The sequence below is a fragment of the Garra rufa genome, chromosome 11 (assembly GCF_049309525.1).
Source record: "Garra rufa chromosome 11, GarRuf1.0, whole genome shotgun sequence".
Taxonomy (NCBI): domain Eukaryota; kingdom Metazoa; phylum Chordata; class Actinopteri; order Cypriniformes; family Cyprinidae; genus Garra; species Garra rufa.
Window position 1 is genome coordinate 37863663 of NC_133371.1, and position 23994 is coordinate 37887656.

The 23994-nt window shown below is 34.0% G+C and overlaps 1 protein-coding gene across 1 annotated transcript in view; it reads right to left on the reverse strand.

Moving 5' to 3' along the window:
- Positions 1-23994, reverse strand: part of mical3a (microtubule associated monooxygenase, calponin and LIM domain containing 3a) — a 108775-nt gene that overhangs the window by 40982 nt on the left and 43799 nt on the right. Inside the window, exons 13-20 of the mRNA XM_073850207.1 lie at positions 21433-21629; positions 21208-21326; positions 21060-21131; positions 20782-20961; positions 6649-6835; positions 3893-3990; positions 3693-3783; positions 1296-1491 (exon numbers count right to left, since the gene is read on the reverse strand). Of these exons, the coding sequence (XP_073706308.1) occupies positions 1296-1491; positions 3693-3783; positions 3893-3990; positions 6649-6835; positions 20782-20961; positions 21060-21131; positions 21208-21326; positions 21433-21629 (1140 nt within the window). The remainder of the gene's footprint in view (positions 1-1295; positions 1492-3692; positions 3784-3892; positions 3991-6648; positions 6836-20781; positions 20962-21059; positions 21132-21207; positions 21327-21432; positions 21630-23994) is intronic.

Below are 23994 nucleotides of genomic sequence, written 5' to 3' on the forward strand. Positions count from 1 at the left end.
TGGGGTGGATTAACCCTTTTTAAATACAGCTTTAAATGGCTCTAAAAGATCCCAGCCCAGGAAGAAGGGTCTTATCTAGTGAAACGATCTGTCATTTACTGAAAAAAATTACAATTTATATACTTTTTGACCTCAAATGCTCGTCTTGTCTAGCTCTGTGTGAACTCTGTGTATTCCGGTACAACACAGTTAAGCTAAAAAACTCCCATCTCATTTTTTTCTCCAAATTCAAAATCATCTTACATCACTGTTTTACCTTTTTTTGTAAAGACTATTTGATCTTTGCATGTTTACTTCGTACTTCTGCAGCGATGTAGGATGATTTTGAAGTTTGAAGTTTTTCCACATACCCTAACTGTCTTGAACCTGAATACACAGAGTTCATGCAGAGCTAGACAAGATTAGTATTTGAGGTTAAAAATGGTCAATTTGTTTAGAAAATGAACAATCACTTTGCTAGATAAGACCCTCCCTTCCTTAGCTGGGATCGTTTAGAGCCCTTTGAAGCTGCATTTAAACTGCATTTTGGAAGTTCAAACACTCGCAGGTACCATGTAAGTCCACTATATGGAGAGAAATCCAAAAATTTTCCCTCAAAACACAATTTCTTATCAACTGAAGAAAAAAAGACATGAACATCTTGGATGACACGGAGGAGTAAATTATACATAAAATTTTGTTCTGGAAGTTAACTTCTCCTTTAAAGTCCACTATATCAACCTCAAAAACAATGTTCTTTTTGACTGAACAAAGAAAGACATGAACATCTTGGATGATTTTAATTCTGGAGTGAAACTATTGTTTTCATGATCACTTTAGGACACTTGCCTGCATATTTAAAAGATTTGATTCCAAGCAAGAACATTTGAAATTCAACAAAGGTAAAAAAAAAAATAATAATAATAATAATAATAGCAACACTGTGTCCTCAAATTATGAACTTCGAATAACAAGGACAGGCTTCCAAAACTACTTTGAAGTCACTTTTCTTGAACAAATTACCATATGCCAAATTAAAATTCATTTTAGCTTCTGCATTAAAAAATACTTTTCAACTTGTTTTTATCATGTGAAACAGAAACTAAAGAGCATGGAAATTAATTATAAAAACGCAAACACTTTCGTCACACATTTTAATTAGAGCGGAATTATATTAGTAAAGTACTAAGGAATACTAATGAACAAGCACCGTTTTTAATATATTATGTAATGGCTGAAAATTGCTGATAATTAGTGGTGCTTACATGAAACTGCATAGCAACACTCTAGAGAAGATACAAAGATGAGAGAGATACCTGGATCCCTCCTCAATGTCGGTGGCTTTGTCCAGAACACTGCTGAGGTTGTGTTCGGCCAATGTCTCCTCAGGCACCTCCTGGAGTTCCTCCTCTCTCATCATAGATAGACGGTAGTTTTCAAGCTCGATTCTTTCAGGAGTCCCTTTAAGACGTTTGGCCACGCTGGGCTCCGTTACCCCGTTCACCTCTGTTGCTGTGATGGACAGAAAAGAGAAGATGAGAGAAAATGTCATTAATGTAAATAGTTATGCAATTTTCAGTTTAGTTAAAGCTTAAAACATTATACGTCAATACAAAGAAGTATAAGGACTTTACTCTTACTTTACTCTTTCATATAATTCATTTATATTGTCCACCCACCCTACCTTTTTCATTTCAAGGATTCATTTTCACTCAGACAAATAAGACAAACACAGTCAAAGTGGTAACTCTTTAACTTTATTTACACAAGCAGTATTTAGTCTACATATATTCTAGATTTAAATAGATTAAAATATCATGTTCTCAGTAAAATACTCTTAAATACTTTCTTAAATAATAAATACAACTTTTGGTTACCTTGCCTTTTTCCCTTCCTATTAAAACATCTCAGATAAATAGAATATTTGATATTAATTAACTTTTTTAACAGTAATGAACAGGTGGACATGTGTATGACTAATAAGTCTATTCAATGAAGCAAATCCCAAAACCCAAATCAAGCAAGTGAGAACATTTTGTGCATGTTATTAAACAAACAAAAAAACATGACTGTGATAGTGGAAGTGGTTAGAGGAATGAAGCATGCAACCCATAAAAAGAATCGATTTAAAAAACCCGTCACCCGTAAGTGAATTATGACCGATGTATTCAGAACTCGCTGAATAACGAATACGCCTCACATTGTGATTATGTAGTGACAGACCCCATGAATAAAATAGTGTTTCACGTTCATTTGATGCATATATATGATTCCAAACTAATCTAATTTTATCATCCAAGAAAATAAATAATAGAATATTCTTATTGTGAGGCATTCTACTAGGGTAGAGCTTTCATATGTCGTTTTTCAGCCATATTTACATCAAAAGTATAAAAGAAATTGTATTTTGCAATAGAAATAGAAGTCTGTTGTTAAGTTACTGTAACCATAAATATTTTACTTTATAGTACTTAAATGAAAAAAATATATAAATAAACATAATAATGCTATTCTCTTAATTTCTTAGGCATAACAGTAATACAAACTATTTTTTATTTTTTTGCATTAAATGAAAACTAAGAAAACAAAGTTACAATGCAAAACATCTTAACAGTCCTAAAACTAAGTTTTATTTTCTTTATGCAAAACCTCTTTTCTATTTTCTAATTATTTTGAGGTGAAATATAACTAAAAAAAATTCTTCATGAGATTCAAACCTATCTATATGATTAATATATTAATGTTGCTAAAACTTCTCAATAAAACCACTATATCTATTTTCACTTTATACATTTCATCCTAAGTAGCACAAACTCACGGGACGTTTTGTACTGTAAATCATTCTCAGTGATACACAAATGATGGATGCCACGGGCAGTGGTGTTAGTACTATGCAGAGGAGAATTAGGAAGTGAACAAACACTGGGACAGAGATGCAAGGACTGATGGGAGTGTAGACCAATCACAGGCACTAGCTCAGCAACAAGCTGCTCTGATAGGAGAGGGGAAAGGTAAAGCTTACAGAGTCCACCAATCACAAGCACTGATACGAGCACTACGTTAAAAAAGGTGCACAGGTCAGAAATTACAAATCACAAACTTAAAGGTACTAATTCACAGATCTATACAGTGGAAGGACAGAAAGGAGAGCAACAAAAACAGGCAATATATAAAGAATATTTACAACACATGCAGGCAAAAAAGTAAACTATTATTACACTAGTCACCATTTGAGCTTCACACATTCTAAAAGCTCTAAATTATGTATTTAATTAATTAACAGGAGTTAACACACTTAACTGATATGCTTTTTTTGCCTGTATGGTTTACTCATAATCAAATTAGGCTGCACCACTCTGAATATTATACATATTATATACAGCCAAGCCAAGTTTACAATGAGTTAGTCGTTTGTGACATCATTAGGAATACACAAAACAAGCACAAAATCACTATATCACAGAACGTGCGGGCAGGAAGTGCCCCGATGAGCTCAGAGGCTGGAAGGGGGTCATGCTAGAGAATATTGAGCAGGATGTTGAGAGTAAAGCAGGAGAGCAGATAAACGCAGTAGGCGAGGAGGAAAGGAGAATCTAAGGGATTGTGCGCCACCTGGTGGCGGGTCCAAGATATCACTCGTCGCAACGAGCGCAGGGTGCCCCCTACTCCTCGAGAGAGGCACAGGACGGGGCCTAAAGAGGAAAGGCGGGTACCTGAGGGCCGGCGTTCCACAGGGGCCTGAGACGTTATGGCTTGGCCTGGGGCGTCCACTGTGTTGGGGGTTACCGCCAACACCTGGGGCTCCTATAAACACAACCAAAAAAATATCTGAGTATGTTAGCTTTTCTGTTATTAGATGATAAAAAATGGAAAAGAGTGGCAGATTAAACGCAGAGACTAAAGAAGTTGGTACCTTGGGGTTCACTGGAGCAGCAGCAGCAGGCGCAGGCCGTTTTCTCTGTGCCAGACCAGAAAGTCGGTAGCAGTAGTGTGGTTTACAGTAAAACTTCCCTACAAGAGCAAGAACACACGTGTTTCAGGACATAATTTGGAGAAATCCTCAGATTTATCAAATGCGAAATGTAACAAATGTGGCTGATTTCCGCCTAACGTGCATTTCTGTAACTACGCCATGTGGGAGTATACAAAACAGCTCATAGTAAATAAAGAATTGTTGATTGTAGAGAAACAGTCCCTCTGTTTCATATAACAATATCCCACTGTGTTGGTCACAAAGCACATCTCATGACAGCAAGCTATGAGCAAGCAGGAAATTAAAGAGACTGCTTATATTCATCAAAAAGGCTTTATAGGAGTATTTTATGGAAGCCTTTTTCCACCACTGAATAAAAAAGGTAATTTTTTTTACAATTGCGAGTTCACATCTTACAATTCTGACTTTTTTGTAATAAAGAAATAAAGTCAAAATTACATGATATAAGCTCACAGTTGTTATGAAGTTATGAAGTCACAATTGCATGATATAAACTTGCAAATCTGACTTTTTCTCAGAATTGCGTAATAACCTTGTAATTGCGAGTTATAAGGTTAGAATTGTGAGACAAACATGCAGTTCTGAGAAAGTAACAATTCTGTGAAATAAAGTCAGAATTGTGATATAAACTCAAAATTCTGACTTTTTTCTCATAATTGCAAGTTTATAAAATGTCAGAATTGCAAGATACAACTCGCATTTGCGAGAAAAAAAAGTCAGAATTAAGTCAGAATTGTGAGATATAAACTCGCAACTCTAAGAACATAGTAGTTGTTTTCCACATCAAAATTGGATTTTATAACTCCCAATTGAAAGTTTCTCATTTCTAAGAAAAAAGTCAGACTTGTGAGATATAAACTTGCAATTCTGAGAACATAGACTTTTTCCCACCGCTCAAAAATTGGATTTTATAACTCCAAATAGTGAGTTTATACCTCATTTCTGAGAAACAAAATCAGAATTGAATTTATTTCATGCAACTGTGATTTTATATCAAGCAACTGAGAAATAAAGTCAGAATTGTGAGTTTATATCTCGCAATTCTGACTTTATAACAGCAATTGGGAGAGATATAAACTTTTATAGTTTTTTCCTCCCTCAAAATTGGACTTATAAACTTTATTTGGGAGTTAAGTAATTTTTGAGAAAAAAAGTTAGAATTGCATGATACAAACTTGCAATTGTGAGTTTATCACGCAAAAATCTGAACTGTGAGTTTATATCCTAAAATTGGACTTTATAATGATTTTTTATAATTTTATAAGAGGAAAAGTAAAAATTGCGAGTTTCATTCTCACAATTCTGACTTTATAACATGCAATTGTTAGTTATTGTCAGAATTGAGATATAAACTTTCTTTTTTCCCCTCAAAATTGGAATTTATAACTCCTAATTGAAGTTCATACCAAATTTTTGAGAAAAAAAGTTAGAATTGCGAGAGAAAGTCAGGAATTGTGAGAAAAAAAGTCAGAATTGCAAGACACAAACTCTCATTAATGAGAAAAAAATATCGTTTTTCCTCACAATTCTGACTTTATGTCTTGCCATTGTGATTTATATCATGCAATTCTGAAAAAAAAACATGCAATTTTGAGTTATAAAGTCAGAATTGTGTAAAAAAAAAAAAAAAAAATTTACCCCTCAAAATTGGACTTCATAACTCCCAATTGCGAGTTTATACCTAATTTCTGAAGGAAAAAAGTTAGAATTGTGAGAAAAGTCAAAATTGCAAGATACAAACTTGCATTTGTAAGAAAAAAAATAAACTGCGTTTTTCTCAATTCTAACTTTACGTCTTGCAAAGGTGAGTTCATCACACAAAAATCTGAACTGTGAATTTATATTTTAAAATTGGACTTTATAACTCCCAATTGCGAGTTTATACCTCATTTCTGAGAAACAAAAGTCTTGCAAGTCTTGCAAAAGAATTGCAAGATACAAACTCGCATTTGTGAGAATAAAAGTAAAAATTGCGAGTTTTACTCTTACAAAGTCAGAATTGCGGGAGGAAAAAGTTAGAATTGGAAAAAAAAAAAAAAAAAAAAGTCAGAATTGCAAGATACAAACTCACATTTGTGAGGAAAAAAAGCAAAAAAAGTTTCTCACAACTCTGACTTTATTTCTTGCAAGTGTGAGTTTACAGTAGTCAACATTTGAAATGGACCAAAAAATTAAAGCTGTCCCAAGACAAAAAACTGGTATTATTTAGTTTTCAGGACAACTTTGATGAAAGGTTTTGATCCACTTCAAATGTTGACTACTGTATATCATGCGACTGAGAAATAAAGTCAGAATTGTGAGTTTACATCTCCAAATTCTGACTCTAAAACTTGCTTTATAAATTCTAAGTTATTAAGTCAGAATTGTGAGATAGTAACTTTTATTGTCTTTCCCCCCCTCAAAATTGGACTTTATAATTCCCAATTGTGAGTTTATAAAAGTCAGAATTTTGACTTTATATGTTGCAATTGCGAGTTTATATCTCACAATTCTAATAAAAAGTCAGAATTGTGAGATAAAAAGTGCAATAACCTTTTTTTTATTGAGTAGCAGAAACGGGCTTCCATAGTATTCAGATTAACTTAAATTTAGCATAGGAAAAAAATGATGGTAACTAAGTAACTACAGTATGAATAACAATCAGGAGAGATTTTAATTCCACTTGGATTTCATACCGTCCTCAACATCGAAGGCGTAGGAGGACAGGCGGAGGGTGGTGCCGCAGTAGTCGCACTTAAAGCAGCTGCGATGGAAGAACTTTCCCTCTGCGCTGAGGCGCTCCATCACATAGACGCGCTTCCGACAGAAGAAACACACATCGCTGCCTCCAATATTCTGAGGAAACTCCTTTCGCAAGGAACCCTGCAGAGAGGAAGACACAGAAGCGAGACATGCTAGTTCAGGTCTTTTTTTTCAGTGAGAGTAAGGAGTGGCACCTAAGCGCTTAGAAAACTGCTGAGAGACTGCATGCACTAAAATAATTTATGATCTTCTGTGCTTCTGCGGAACTGAAGATCCAACTCTTGTGAGAAAATAATTACCATAGACTCTAAAATAAAACGAATCAAATCTGTGTAAATCAACACAACTGGGTATACTTATTTCCCAATACTGACAGTACATCCTTTAAAATAAAATCTACAAATATTTTTTTTAATTCTAAAAAAGTATGTACATTTAGAAATTTCAGTTTCATCTCGTAGCTCAGCTTGGACTCAGTAAACCTTTCTCACATCCTTTTTCTTGGAACAAAAGCTGCTGCAGTACAAGAGTACATGGATTTAAAGCTGAAACAGAACAACTTTTTAGGCTTATATTGAATCGTAGGTGTTATTCCTGTCTGGTTGTTATTGCTGCAGAATCGTGATCCAGTTATCAGTGCACTGAATCATTGGATATGCTTTGTGATCACAGGGAGTCGATGATACCCAGCACTACAATTTAGCCATGTACCAAAGCAAAAATACAACACCCATATTTCTTACCAAATCCCTTTTGTCAAGCAAGGGCCTGGGGTCGTCCTTAGCCTGAAGCTGACTGGCTATTTGCTCAGTCAGTGAGCTCACACCCCCTGTGTACATCTTTACATAGTGCTACAAGGTGGTGAACAGAACAAAATAGTTTTTAAAAAGCATAAATGGTTGAAAGCTGAGTGAGATTGAAGGTTAAATTCAGATGTTTTGCATGGTTATTTGTGCAGATGACACAAGGCACAAGGTGTAATTCAGATCAAAGCAATTAAAAGTGGCAAAACAGAAAAAAGGCTGTCAAGTTGTGAGAAATGGGTAACAAGGAAAAGTGTTAATTGAAATTTCAACCTAAAATTACACTTTTAGATCATAACATACTTTAAGACACTAACTTTTAGAAGTTTGGGATCAGTAAGACTAATTTGAAAGAAAGTAATACTATTATTTAGCAAGGATGCATTAAACTGATCATAAGTGACAGTCAAGACATTTACAATAGTGTAAAGGTAAATTGTGAACTTTAGATTCTTTAAAAAATCTCAGAAAAAAATCCATTAGGGTTTCCACAAAAATATTATGCAGTTAACTGATATTTTAAATTGTAATAATATTTCACAATATTACTATATTCATTATGGTTTTGACCAAATAAGCAGCAACCTTTGAGAGCACAAGGGACTTTCAAACCATAAAATACATACAATCAAAAGTTTTAGAACAGTAAGATTTTTGCTGACCATGCCTGCATTTATTTGAAAATAGAGCAAAAGCAATACTATTGTGAAATGTGTACTATTTAAAAATAACTGCTTTCTATTTGAATATATTTTAAAATGTAAATTTATTCCTATGATCAAAGCTAAATTTTCAGCATCATTAAGATGTGATATTTAGCAAATACGCTTTAAATTGATCAAAAGTGATGATAAAGACATTTATAAAGTTGCAAAAGATTTCTATTTTAGATAAATGCCATTCTTCTGAACTTTCTATTCATCAAAGAAACCTGAAAAATTATACTCAGCTGTTTTCAACATAATAATAATAAATGTTTTTTTTTTTTTTTGGAGCAGCAGCAAATCAGAATATTATAATGATTTCTGAAAGATTGTGTTTGAAGTAATGATGCTGAAAAGTCCATTTTGAAATAACAGGAATGAATTACATTTGAAAATATATTCAAATAGAAAACTTATTTTAATAGTAAAAATATTTCAAATTTGTACTGTTTTTGCTGTACTTTGGATCAAGTAAATACAGGGTTGGTGAGCAGAAGACACTTTAAAAAAAATCTTACTGTTCAAAAACTTTTGACTGGTAGTGTCCTACTAACCCCAACATTTTGAATGGTAGTGCAAGTGTTTTAGGGCCATGAAGAATTAAAAAATTCAGATTTTCTTGCATGGATCTTTGTTGACAAGAAAAGGCACAAAGTGTAAGTCAGCTCAAACTAATTCAAAGAGAAGCGTTTAAGTTGTACCAATGAAAACTGTTAATTAAAATAAAAGCCTTCAACATAAAATTACACTTTTAAACATACTTAAAGATGATCTTATTTATCAGCATCTCCTGAAATACTCATCCTGGGCTTTACCAATCATGCTTGTTAAATTCAATTTAAAATTTCATTGCTGCATAAACATGCAGATTAGTTTCCAGAAATAGCTGCACAGCTTATTTATATAGGTCACAAGCAGCTTACAGATGCGTAAAAATGTTTGCCAACATACAGTACTACTTATCAATTTGGTTGTTTTTCAATAATACTCTCTGCTTCAGACACTGAGACAAATATGTGAAGACTGGAGAGACACATCAGACAAAAGGATCACAGAACTTCAGCTCTCTATCATTAACAGAATGTGTTTGAGTGTGTTATAGAAACCCATGCATGGAAACACATGACTCCAAAACACAGCAGTCATAAGATGCATCATTACTACCTGTCGGAAAGAGCTAGGAGAGTGCAGAGGACTAACAGAGCTCACATCACGCGCTCTGTACCACTGCTCTGTAAAGAAGTTGGAAGCCTTTTTCTTAGACTTTGAATGATGGAGACAGAAAGAGAGACAAAGAGAGATGAGGGATGTAAAGGCAAGATGACGGGAACAGCAGGAAGGCAGAAATAAAACTAGAAATACTGCAAGCTAACCTCTTCAGACAGCACTTGGACATAATAACAGAATTTATAATAATAGTATTTACAATAGAAGTCTTTCTGTTTAACAAACTGAAGAATAAATCAAAAGTTATTTACTCTCATGTTGTTGCAATCCTGTAAGACTTTCATTCATCTTCGAAACACAAATTAAGATATTTTTTATGAAATCCAAAAGCTTTCTGACCCTGCGTAGACAGCAACGCAACTTACACGTTCAAGGCCAAGAAAGGTAGTAAGGACATAAAATAGTCCATGTGACGTCAGTTGTTCCCTAATTTTATGACGCTACAAGAATAGTTATTTTTCTTTACTTTGCACACAAAAAGTATTCTCAGAGTTTCATAAATTTAAGTTTGAACCATTGATGTCACATGGACTATTTTAACAATGCCCTTACTACCTTTCTGGGCCTTGAACGTGTCAGTTGTGTTGCTGTCTATGCATGGTCAGAAAGCTTTCGGATTTCATCAAAAATATCTTAAGTTATTTTCCGAAGGTGAACAATGGTCTTGCGGGTTTGGAACGACATGAGGGTGAGTAATTAAAGACAGAATTTTACTTTTTATTTGAACAATCCCTTTAACTTTTAATATAAAATAAAATTATGATTATTTATAAAAGCACTAAGCCACAAGAGTCCATGTTACATTCCTTGAAAACTGTTTCCACTCCATCTCTGCTAAATCTGTGTTCTGACAAGGCCAAAAGGCTGCTTAACTGCTAATGCATCAACAGTTTAAAAACAAAAATGTGTTCAAGGACCTCAGGTGCTGAGAGTTCACCTTTGGCTTTGCTGGTTTGTCTTTAAACTGAGAGGCTAACCTCTCGGCTCTCTCTTGAATGCTGGGGATGTGTAAAGGCACGTGATCATCAGAACGCATAATCTCCCTTTGCTGTGGGAGAGATGCAGTCTTAAGTCATGACGTTAGGACAAGGAATATCACCGTTTTCTGCAAAACTGTGAATAAAATCCATTAGGAAAGACCTAATGTAGAGTTATGTATAAAGCATTCAAACCATCATAGGTTAGATTAACTGTGTGTTTAAGGTACAGACAGACGGAACGTCCATGCATAACTCTCCATGCTCAGGCAGGGCTACCTGATGCTGGGGGTCAGAAGGATAGAAGGGTAGCTCAGGATTGAGGTTGTGGGTCAAAAGCCACTGCTCAATAAAGAACCGTGATGGCTTTTTCATAACCTTCACAAAGAAAGATGTGAGGAAAAAAAAAATAGAACTATTACTTTATGCATTTGAGAAAGAGCTGGTTGTGTTTATGACCAAGCTGTCTGATATTGTCCATCATCCATTAGTTAAAGGCTTAGTTCACCCAAAAATGAAAATTCTGTCATTAATTACTCACCCTCATGTTGTTCCAAACCCATTAAGACCTACGTTCATCTTCAGAACACAAATTAAGATTTTTTTTTTAATCAGAGAGCTGACATGTTAAAGGGATAGTTCACCCAAAAATGAAAATTTGATGTTTATCTGCTTACCCCCAGGGCATCCAAAATGTAGGTGACTATGTTTCTTCAGTAGAACACAAACAAGGATTTTTAATTCAAACCGTTTAAAGTTTGTCAGTCATATAATGGCAGTCAATGGTTACCAAATATTTAAGAGTAAAAAAAAAATAAAAATACACAGACAAATCCAAAATTTTGAGTATTAAGACCTCAATGTATTGTCACGAGCCGCAGGGTTTAATTTTTTTTTTTTTTTTCTGTGTATGTTTTTTTTTTTACTCTTAAAGCAGATAAACATCAAATTTTCATTTTTGGGTGAACTATCACTTTAAAGGCCCAGAAGGGTAGAATGCATAGTGAAGACTAATACGGAATAGAAGAAACTGTTGAATAAAGTCTGTAATTTTGTTTTCTTTGAGCACAAAAAGTACTCTTGTAGCTTCATAACATTAGGTTTGAAACACTGATGTCACATGGACTATTTTAACAATCTTCTTACTACCTTTCTGGGCCTTAAATGTGTCAGTTGCGTTTCTGTCTATGCAGGATCAGAAAGCTTTTGGATTCCATTAAAAATATCTTAATTTGTGTTCCTAAGATGTTCCTAAGAAGGCCTTACGGGTTTGGAACGACATGAGGGTGAGCAACTAATAACAGAATTTTCATTTTTGAGTCTACTGTCCATTTAAGAGCATGCTGTTTTCTCTTGAAATGCTCTACCTGTGGCTTGTCCTTCCTGTCAGGCTTGCTTTTAAACCTAGCGACTAGTTTGTCCGTTCGCTCTCGAATGCTAGGGATATGTATGGGCTCTGGCTTGTCCACATTAGGCAGGATATCTCCCTGTAAATGGAAAGGCTGATGAAACTATTGCTTGGGTTAGAAATCCTTTCCGGATGTCACACTGTAATTGCTGCAGCTGTGACGTCAAAGCATATAAGACTAATCTGAAATGGGTTCAAGTGAGATTTATCCAATGGCTTTTTATAATGTGGGTTTTCAATGTATGAGTAAAATATGGTCTGTGGTAAACATAACTTATACTTAGACGTTTTGTTGTGCAATGTATACTGTACACACTCCAAACATTCTTATGTAGTTACTTACTACAAACAAACAAAGCTATGTTTATTTTTTTAGTACGGGTGTGTGTAAGTTATGCTGTAGATCAAAACATCCAAGTATCATCGATTTATATATACCACAGACTTTGTTTTACACAGAAATTGAGAAACTCCATTATAACCCATAGGAAAATCTCAAGGGAATCCATGGTGAATTAGTCTTCTTGGTTTTGACATAACATCTGTGGCGGTCCTCATGCAATGTTTTTGTAGTTTTAATTCTAAAACCTAATACTGTAATTACACACTGTTAAAATATAACAGATGTTTATTCCACAAATTTAGTGAAATCACTTGAAAGCACTCTAAGCACAAATGCATGCGCTTTCATAAAAATGTAACGGAAGTTACAAATCTTCAAAAATCCCCATGCAGTTAACCCGTCCTGGTTACCCTGTAACAGGCTGAAGGGTCCTGGATCTCATTCTCTTCATCACCACCACCATTACACTTGTTTATCTCTGACTGGTTAACATTATGCTGCAGAGAACAGACATAAATCAGTTCCACCCTATCATTATCTAGGAGATCTCAGACTAAACGAACAATCAAAACTAGAAGGGTAACAGCCTCATATTTCTGAAACAAAAATGCAACAAAAGCATGGTGGTCCATTACAGTATTTGCATTAAAATGATGGTAACCAAAATGTAATTTCAACTTTATCAAACATCATAAAACACAGTGACAAATTTTTGGTTTCCAGAACTGCACAAAATATTACATTTTTACATCTGGGTAAATGTGGTCTTGTGTAGGGATGTGCAAAAGGACATATTTCCAAAACCGAAAAACCCAAATGAATGATAAATATTTAATGATAAATGAACAATAAATAATATAATATAATATTTAACCGCAGTAAAAAAAATATTAAAACAAAGGGGGAAAAATGTCTTGAAGCATCTAGATAAACTGGTCTTAATAAACATATGACATATTTTCATTAAAAGTTTCTGAAAAAAAATGTATCATGGTGTTTGGGATGTATTGATATTATCAATATCGTGATATTACGATAGCAAAACATTATTATCGTGGTCACATGATGATATGAAACGATAGGTCTTCCAGGCAAAAAAATGTAGCAATTTCCTATGCTAACACAAAAGGTCTTTAAAGTTGCGTTTTGGGCTATTATCCTTTGGCACAGTATTGTGATCCGGTGTTTTTCGTGTCTCAGAACGGCTCTGTTCACAGTGAATGCAGTGAACTCATTTATTGCATGTGCTGTAAGTATAGTGCGTGTTCGAGAATGCAACGGACACCAGTTATGCTTAATTTTTCACTAGATTTGTAGTGAGGCATGTTTTCGTAAGCCTGTTTTTACTGAAGCTGGATTTGTCCGCCAAAATAAAAGCTCTAGTGAAGTTTTGTTTAAAATAAAATCTCAAAAGTGTAGTATGAATTGCTAACAGCTAGAAGTTTTCAATGGGTAATGCTCCTGCAGTTCAAATTCAAAATATTTCTGAAGTGTAGAAAATAGGAAAGTGGTATTGTAATTTTTCTACTGTAGTGTAAAGCACAGTGCAATTGTTTTACAATATATGACTATTACTGTCTGTTACTGTACTACTGTGATTTTTATTAATATTATTATTATATTCTAATTTGTTTGGTTTCCTAACACTCCAGTGTGAATGTAACTTAGACTGAGACAGTATATGTGACCCTGGACCACAAAACCAGTCTTAAGTCGCTGGGGTATATTTGTAGCAATAGCCAAAAATACATTGTATGGGTCAAAATTATTGATTTTTCTTTTATGCCAAAAAACATTAGGAAATTAAGTAAAGATCATGTTCCATGAAGATTTGTTGTAAAATTCCTACTGTAAACCTATCAAAATGTAATTTTTGATTAGTAATATGCATTGTTAAGAACTTAATGTGGACAAATTTAAAGGTGATTTTCTCAGTATTTTTATTTGCACCCTCAGATTCCAGATTTTCAAATAGATGTATCTCGGTCAAATTGTTTGTAATTGTCCTATCCTAACAAACCAAACATCAATAGATCGCTTATTTATTGAGCTTTCATATGATGTATACATCTCAGTTTTGTAAAATTTAACCTTATGACTGGTTTTGTGGTCCAGGGTCACATATTACAGATAAAGAGGGTTCAGTCCCCTTTAAAGTTCAGGTAAAAGTCAATTCTGATTTCAGTTTCTTAGTTAAGAACATGGATTGGAGCTCTTAATTTGAAACTTTCAAAGTGCATTAGATAGAATAATTTAACTTTAAAAGGTGTCCATTTTCATTTTTTTTTTCCAATTCTTCATTTGTCTTTTTGTGGACTTTATATTACGATATTATCGTATCGTGAGATTTTGATATTGTTACATACTAATAAATACTGATAAATTAGCATCAAATCAGCATATTTGCTTTGTTTTATTTTATTTTAGAGACTGATGTGAGCCATATTTTTTCTGTGGTTTAGCACATCTGTTTGCAGAGTTTAAACCAATCAAGTGTAAAAAAAAAAGAATTTGTTATTGCTGATTTACACTGACTTTTTCATGAAAAGATTGATAAAGATAAACAGCTCTGCACCTTAAAGTCAAAATTTCTACAAAAACCTAATTTCAAAAGACTGCTGTCAAAACCAGCCCCTGTGAGAGATGCTGAGGTTAGTACAGGAAGACAGGAGAGTGTCACCTGTGCGTGTGGAAGAAACGATGAAGAGAATGAGGAAGATGAGAGTGAGGAAGAAGAAAGGAGAATGGTTTTCTTAGGGCAGCTCCTCAAGACCTCATTCCCGCTGCTGGCCTTCAGAGAGACAAGAGAGGAGAAACCTGTTCACATAATATTACACAAATACAACACCTCCTCAGATGAAAAGAATCTGCTAATACCATCCAAACATTCAATCAACTACTACACACAAACACAACCATAGTGATGAGAGACAGGAACATTGTGTTAGAGAACAAACAGTGACCCATTAGAAGCATAAAAACATAGTTGATAATCAAACCCAGTGACTTTAGTGACACTCAACACACACACAGACCTCCCATGCACATGGAATGTCTAACAAAGCTATCAAAACCACATCTGACCCTCTACAGTCTAAGAACGAGGAATATCAAAGCACCAGAACAATAAGCAAAGGGTTCGGCTCATTCGTCTCAATCAAACTGGAAACGCAAACAAAGCGCACCAAAGCGCAGTGTGGAAAGATATGCCTCTAGGTCTCCGACACATGAGTACGTCTAGTCAAGCAGGAAACTAACAACAACTAACACAGGGGACTAAATGTACACCTCATGGGACTATCTTTTTGGTTGCTACATAAGAAAGGACACATGAGACACTATATTGCAACTGTAAAAGCAATGCTTCTTTTCTACAGCTGCATACCTGCTCCTGTTTGATGGGGAGAGTTTGACACTTGAGCTTTTCCTTATAGCGGAAACTCATCTGCTCCTGTAACTGTGTGCGCCTCTGAACACACACACATAAAATATGAATATAAGCTTTTCTCTCACACATGCACAAGCCTTCATGTTCATATGTGACCCTGGACCACAAAACCAGTCATAAGGTTAAATTTTACAAAACTGAGATATATACATCGTATGAAAGCTCAATAAATAAGCTTTCTATTGATGTATGGTTTGTTAGGATAGGACAATATTTGGCCGAGATACATCTATTTGAAAATCTGAAATCTAAGGGTGCAAAAAATCAAAATACTGAGAAAATCACCTTTAAAGTTGTCCAAATTAAGTTCTTAACAATGCATATTACTAATCAAAAATTACATTTGGATAGGTTTACAGTAGGAATTTTACAAAAAATCTTCATGGAACATGATCTTTACTTAATTTCCTAATGATTTTTGACATAAAAGAAAAATCAATAATTTTGACCCAAACAATGTATTTTTGGCTATTGCTACAAATATACCCCAGCGACTTAAGACTGGTTTTGTGGTCCAGGGTCACATATAACATTTTTCGCATTAAAACAAATAGGAACAAACTTAGCTCACCAACTGATATTAATAAACCCAGTAATAGACCTTAGAGAAGAGAAAAAGCTTGCCCAAAAGTTCATGATTCAAAAGTTTGGGGTCTGTTTTATTTTTTTATTTTGCTGTTTAATTTATTTATTTTTACCTGTAATCAGCAAGGATAAATGTAATTTATAAAACAAGACAGTAAAGACATTTACAAAGTTTCAATTTTTTTTTTTTTACTTTGTTCATAAAAATCCTGAAAAAATATATTTTTATTTATTTATTAAATTATATTATTATTATTTTTTTTTTAATTCATGTTTGCCATCACAGGAAAATTTACACAAATTTTTTACCTGTAATCAGACAAAATTATCATATTTTCCACATAAATATCAAACAGTTTTCACCATTAATGATAATAATAAAAGCACCAAATCAGCATATAAGAATGATTTCTGAATGAAGTGACACTGAAGACTGGGAATAAATTTACATTTATTTCTGTATTTTATTTTAGTTTCATTTCCTGTAATCAGCAAGAATGAATTTAACTAATAAAACAAGATCATAAAGACATTTATAATGTTACATGTTTCTGTTTCAAATAAATGCTAAATGTTTTTTTTATTTAACTTTCTACTCATAAAAATTCTGAAATTCTGATTTTTTCAACATTGATGATAAATCAGCATATTAGAATGATTTTTTAAGGATGTGACACTGAAGACTGAAGTAATGATGCTAAAAATCCAGCTTTGCCATCACAGAAACGAATTACATTTCAAAAAAAAAAAATAATAATAATAATAATAATAATTATTATATATATATATATAAAACTTTTTAGTGTATTATATTGAACATTTGAGATTTCTTTAAAAAACATTTCACAAATCTTACTGACCTCAAACTTTTGAACAGCAGCAATTATACTTTGGATTCAAATGAAAACAAAACTATGAAGGAAGAATATTCTGTTCAATATCTTGTGGTATTGAGGGAAGATATATTTTGACGACTGAATGATACACCGGTATACTACAATTTATGACACACAAGCAGAATGAATTTATGTGAAAATCGTTCATAAAACTATCTTTGAGTAGACCAATTCAGTATGTCAATCTGAATGGTTTCAGGCACAATTCACCCGTTTTTGACCTCAATTTCATCTTTATGAGTCATTTTGACCTCAATTTTGTCAAATATATATCTATAGATGTTATGTGTCAAATATAACATCTACAAGGCTACTTCAACTCAAACAGACAAGAAACTAGTTTGTTTTTAAGAAAACTGACATGTAAGACATACTGCATTTCAATAAAACAACCTTAGTTAAAACCCACGTTTATTTAGTCACAAAGACAATAACAAATACGAATGAGTAGAGAGGTAAGTACTTAGAGTATTAATGGTTGATGGGAATATGGGAACATGGGATTGTACTACACTCTTTACCTTCCTCCATGCAGGAACTGGAGCCAGCCGCACTGACTCTTTCATAGAGGGAGCGGCCGGAGAGGGGGTCAGTATGAGCCCCAGATCAGGCATGGAGTTCCCCTGTAACCAGTGGCATGTACATGATGGGTGAATTGACCAATGAAAAGTGAGGAAGTGCCAAACCCATTAACATCCATTGGAGTGAGAAAGAGAACAGAAAAGAACAGAAATGAGAAATAAGGACAGGCATGCAGAGAGAAAGTGAATGACTGAAATGACTGCAGAAAAAAAAAAAACACCTGTGAAGTGTCACACATGAATAAAACGTAAAATAATCAGGGTTTGAGTTTGAAACAAACAGTTTTCATGAGGAAAGTAGAAGGAAACAGATGAATGAGCAGACATACAAATGAGTCAGTCCATGCATGAGTCAGCCCACAGACATCTCAAAAAAACAATACCCTTTAAAAAAAAAGTTTGGGGTCAGTGATTTTGTTTTTTGTTTTCAGGGTTTCTACAGATAAGAAGTGAAATTTTTTAAGACCTTTTTAATACCGCCTCATATGAAATGTAAGACCTAACCCTGTAATGGAAATACACATTATATTACATACATAAAGTCTATGTAATATTTCATGTTTAATGTAAAAAAAAAAAAAAAAAAAAAAAAAATCAGCAGACAACATTCCACACAAAAATATTTTCATAAGCAATATTTTCATCAGTGTTCAACTTTTACATACTTAAATAATATTTTTTATTTACCCATTTTTTTACTTTTTAAATGTATGCATCAACTTTTATTTCAAATTATTACAATTCAACAATAAATTTTATAGAGCTGTTACCAGGCAGATTAAATAATTTACAATGCAAAATTACAAGTGCGATAAATAAATACTACATACAAAAATGTTATAAGTTTAATGTTTTAAATACATTTAGGAATTTATGTAAACAGTCCATCAGACTGAAGATATTTTAGCGGTAATGTGACCAAAAATATTTAAGACCCATCGAATCTGAATTTAAGACATTTTAAGACTTAAGGCCTTTTATTAGGAAAACGTAATTTAGGACATTAAGACTTTTTAAGGACCCACGGACAGCCTATTTTTTTTAAAAGAAGTCTTTCATGCTTACCAACGCTGTATTTGTTTAATAAAAATACAGTCAAAAAGAAATACAGTGGTGGCCAAAATTATTGGAACACTAATATTTTCACCAGCTAAAAATGGTTTTAGGTCAGTTATTTCTATCTTTTGCTGTAGTGTGTCAGTATGAGATATCAATTAAAATTTTTTTTGCACAAGCAGTCTGACAACAGCCAGTGCTCCACACAGATCTCATCATCATCATCGAGTCTGTTTGCAATGACATGAAGAAACAGAACTGAGACAGACTAAATCCAGAAGAACTGTACCTGCAAAGCTACAGTACTGTTAAAAGTTTTAGGCACTTTAGGGGATAATAATAATGTCAAAAATAATTTCATAAATAGTTTACTTTTTCAATTAACTTCTATTAACTAAATTAAATCAACATTTGATGTGACCATCCTTTGCGTTTAAAGCAGCTTTTGCCCTAGGTGCACTTGTGCACAGTTTTTTAGGTAGCATTGCAGTAGGTATTTTAAAGCATCTTGGAGACGTTGCCACAGTTCTTCTGGATTTAGTCTGTCTCAGTTTGTTCTGTTTCTTCACATCATTCCAGACAGACAGGATGATGAAATCAGATCTCTGTGTGGAGCACTGGCTGTTGTCACTGATTATTACTATTAATGGCAAAATGAATGTTCAGAAATGTAAACTGATATTTCCTACTGACACACTACAGCAAAATATAAAAATAACCGATTTAAAACCATTTTTACCTGGGGAAAATACTAGTGTTCCAATCATTTTGGTCACCACTGTATTGTGAAATATTAATACCCTGAAAAAAATCTATTTTAACATATTTTAAAGTTTAATTTATTCATGTGATGGCAAAGATGGCAAAGCTGAATTTCCAGCATCCATTACTCCAGTCTTTAGGAAAGTTGTGCTGCTTAATATTTTATTCAGTATTCTGATATGAATATTTAAAAGCATTTATTTAAAATAGAAATCTTTTGTAACATTATGAAATATGTTAGTGTCATTTTAAATTAATTTATTGCCTTTTCAAACAAATGTATTAGTTTCATTAAAAAAAAAAAAAAAAAATCTTACTGACCCCAAGCTGTGTCAAACACATCAGCTTCACACTGTGACTGATGCAGAGCACAAAGGGTTTAGCCTCCTATAAAAAGATTTCAAATCCTCTCTCGTGCCAGTCATTCCTGCTGGCTACTCCATTAGAATGGATCACAGCATCAGAGTCAATTTCCTCTAAAAACCTGATCATTTCAAACAACTCCAGCATGCTGTGCACTTCAAGCATTAAGTAACAACAGTTTAGGACAGGATTCTTCCTGCTTGGTTAAACAAACCTTAAAACCACATGGGCTCTCATGCTTCCCGCATTAACAAATCACCCATATAGCACTGCAAAAGTGATGCTGATTCACAACGTGATATTTTAACACTGCTCAAGGCTACTTGAAGATATACACTGTTGTGCTAAAAATCAATTGTCATTTTCATGTAGTACTTTGGCTATTTTCTGTTTTTTTTAAAGGAATAGTTCATCCAAAAATTAAAATTCTGTCATTGATTACTCACCCTCATGTCGTTACACACCTGTAAGTCCTTTGTTCACAATTAAGATATTATTGATGAAATACAAGAGCTTTCTGACCCTGAATAGAGAACAATGCAACTGACACATTCATCTAGGCCAGGGGTTTTCAACTCTGGCCCTCGAGGTCCACTTTCCTGCAGAGTTTAGCTCCAACCTTGATCAAACTCACCTGCCTGTAACTTTCTAGTGATCCTGAAGACCTTGATTAGCTTGTTCAGCTGTGTTTGATTAGGGTTGAAGCTAAACTAAACCCAGATCTAGGCATCAGAAATAGGCATTCATCAAAAATATCTTAATTTGTGTTCCAAAGATGAACGAAAGCCTTAAACATTTGGAACAACATGAGGGTAGTAGTTAATGACAGAATTTACATTTCTGGATGTACTATTCCTTTAAGAATCCACTAATGTCACAGAAAATGCGTAAAAACACGTCAAATGTAACACACCTGTCGTTTAAGTCCGGTGGACTGCGTTGGGGCGTTCTCCTCAAACTTCGCTAGCAGCTGTGTGGCCATCGACTTCACTTTATTGTTGTTGTTTGCCGCTGCAGCCGAGTCGATTTTACGTTCTGCCAGAGCTGTGGCTATAGAGGGCCTGTCGTCTCGATTAACCCTCTGCAGTTCTTCCTATGATGTTGGAGAACAGGAATGAAAGGATTTAGACATGTACACACACACAAAGCAGTGCGTTGCACATCCACTGATCCAGGATGATATGCCCTTACATCCTCTGATTGCCCAGCTTGGCTGGTCTTTCGTCTTTTCCCCAGTCCATCCAGTTCCTTTTCCTTTTTATCCTACACAGGATTTGAAAGGAAAAGTTGAGATCAGAAGAACCGATAATATTGCAGTATCAAAAAGAAAAGGGACTACCTTGGGGTTTCGTTTGCGGGAGATGGCGATGCTTTGACCTAGTTTACTGAGGAATGAGATTGGTGATTTAGTGCTGGCGATCAAAGCCGCCTTCTCCTCTGGGCTCAGATTGTGGTTTTCTGAAAAACACAAAAATGTGAGGAATAACTACTGGAGCCTATGAATGAATTGCATGCTATTTTTTGTTTTTTTCTCTGGATGCATTGTTGTAGAGCTGCAACTCACCACCAGGTGGCACAGTGTCCTTGAACATCTCGTAGAACTGACTGAGGTACATCACCATGGAGAGCTTGTCAGGCTCCACCACAACAGACATCTCCTTCCCGGTCATGATGGGAGAAATCCCAAACTCTTTTTCAGCCACGTCAAAAGCCAACTGGTTGTTCTTCTCTACGTCTTTCTCATCCAGCGAGTCAAAGTCACTACAGTTACAAGACATCACAACATGAAAATCTTCATACACCATCATGTTTGACACTGGACTGGACTTAAGTAACACTTGTATATTTGTAGCAATAGCCAAAAATACATTGTATGGGTCAAAATTATCGATTTTTCTTTTATGCCAAAAATCATTAGGATATTAAGTAAAGATCATGTTCCATGAAGATATTTTGCAAATTTCTTACTGTAAATATATCAAAACTTAGTTTTTGATTAGTAATATGCATTGCTAAGAACTTCATCTGGACAACTTTAAAGGTGATTTTCTCAATATTTAGATTTTTTGCACCCTCACATTCCAGATTTTAAATAGTTGTATCTCGACCAAACAGTGTCCTATCCTAACCCTTCATGACCACTTAGGACTGGTTTTGTGGACCAGGGTGACATGTTATTTACCATAGGGAAGTACTAAAAAGTGATTTAAAAACACTAACACACCAGATAACACATGCATCAATGATACTGCAAACAGAGCATTATCTAGAAAGCAGTTTAATACACATTTAAATCATAAATGTCAAAATAACATCTGCTGAACATAATTTCCGAGGCTCATTCACACTGACTGTGAATCAAGATGTTTTGATGATTGCTAGTAACAGTTTTTCCTTGGTTGCTGCATCTAACTGTATAAAGTGGCGGATCGCACAAGCTCCACTGTCTGGACTCCAACTACTGGTCACTACATTGCATTAAACTTTAAAGATGAATTTTGCTGCATTCCCAACAGCCTATGCTGTCTATATTGTGTCAACCTAGCAACTGTCATTGAAGGTTGCTTTACCGATACATATCTGTTAGTATGAACCTATCACAGGAAGAAAAAAAAAGAAGTTTATTTTGACTATGATTGTGTCAATCCACAAAGCCTATTTTACATGCATTATCAGAAATATATTTCATATTGTATGTGCACTACCAGTCAAAAGTTTTGGAACAGTAGGATTTTTAATGTTTTCGAAAGAATTATCTTCTACTCACCAAGCCTGTATTTATTTGACACAAAATACAGTAAAAAATAAATATTTTTAAAAGCAGTAATATTTTTTTATATTTTTACCATTTAAAATATCTGCTTTCTATTTAAATATATTTTAAAATGCAATTTATTCTTGTGATCAAATCTACATTTCCAGCATCATTACTCCAGTCTTCAGTGTCACATGATCCTTCAGAAGTCATTCTAATATGCTGATATGTGGCTCAAGAAACATTTATTATTATTATTATCATCATCATCAATTTTTAAAACACTTAGATTACGCAGAGTACATTTTTTTTCAGGATTCTTTGATGAACAAAAAGATCCAAAGATCAGCATTTATCTGAAATAAAAAGCTTTTGTAACATCATACACTTTGATTATAGAAATTAAATGGATGCTTAAATTTAAACATGATAATAAAGACTTGTATAAGGTTACAAAAGATTTCTATTTCAGATAAATGCTGTTCTTTTAAACTTTCTATTCATCATAGAAACCTGAAAATAATTCTAACTCGGCTGTTTTCAACAATAATAAAAAATGCTTTTGAGCCGCACATCAGATTATTAGAATGATTTCTGAAGAATAATGTGACTGGAGTTATGATACTAAAACTCAGCTTTGAAATCACAGGAATAAATTACATTTTAAAATATATTCAAATAGAAAACGGTTATTTTAAATAGTAAAGATAATGAATTACTGTTACTGTTTTTGCCGTACTTTGCATCAAATAGCAGAAGAGACTTGTTAAAAAAAAAAAAAAATCTTACTGTTCAAAAACTTTTGACTGGTAGTGTATATGAAAACTGAACTAATACACTGCGAGTGTCTGGATAGAGCAAATGAAGAAGGCACTTGTCGGTGTGTGTATCCTCCTAAGAGACTTTCACTAATGCTGCTATACAAACACAAATGCAGACTAGTTTAGCTGACCATAACAAACAACTCATAAGCAAAAGCTTTTAAAGGTCACTTAGCATCTGCTCTAATGGAGAGTTATGATAAAGCTAATGTCCGTCTCAAAAGCTAATGGGGCTTTCAGCTGGCTCTACATAGCAGAACCCAGTGTAAGAATAACCACAGCACGAGTTCCTGGCCTTTTGCAAAAGAGAAACTTACCCAGCTGTGCTGTTTTTATAGTGTGCTGTACTCAACAGATGAGTAAGCCAAGTAAATAAATACTACAGGGTAAACAAAGCTATAAATAGCTTATCAAATGTTATGAGGTGTGGACAAATTAACTACCACAGCTGAAGAAACATTTGAGTAATATTAGCAAAGACATTATCACTTAAAGGTGCGTTCTAAGTTTTTGCTGACTCATATTCCACAGCTTAAAGGGACAGTTCACA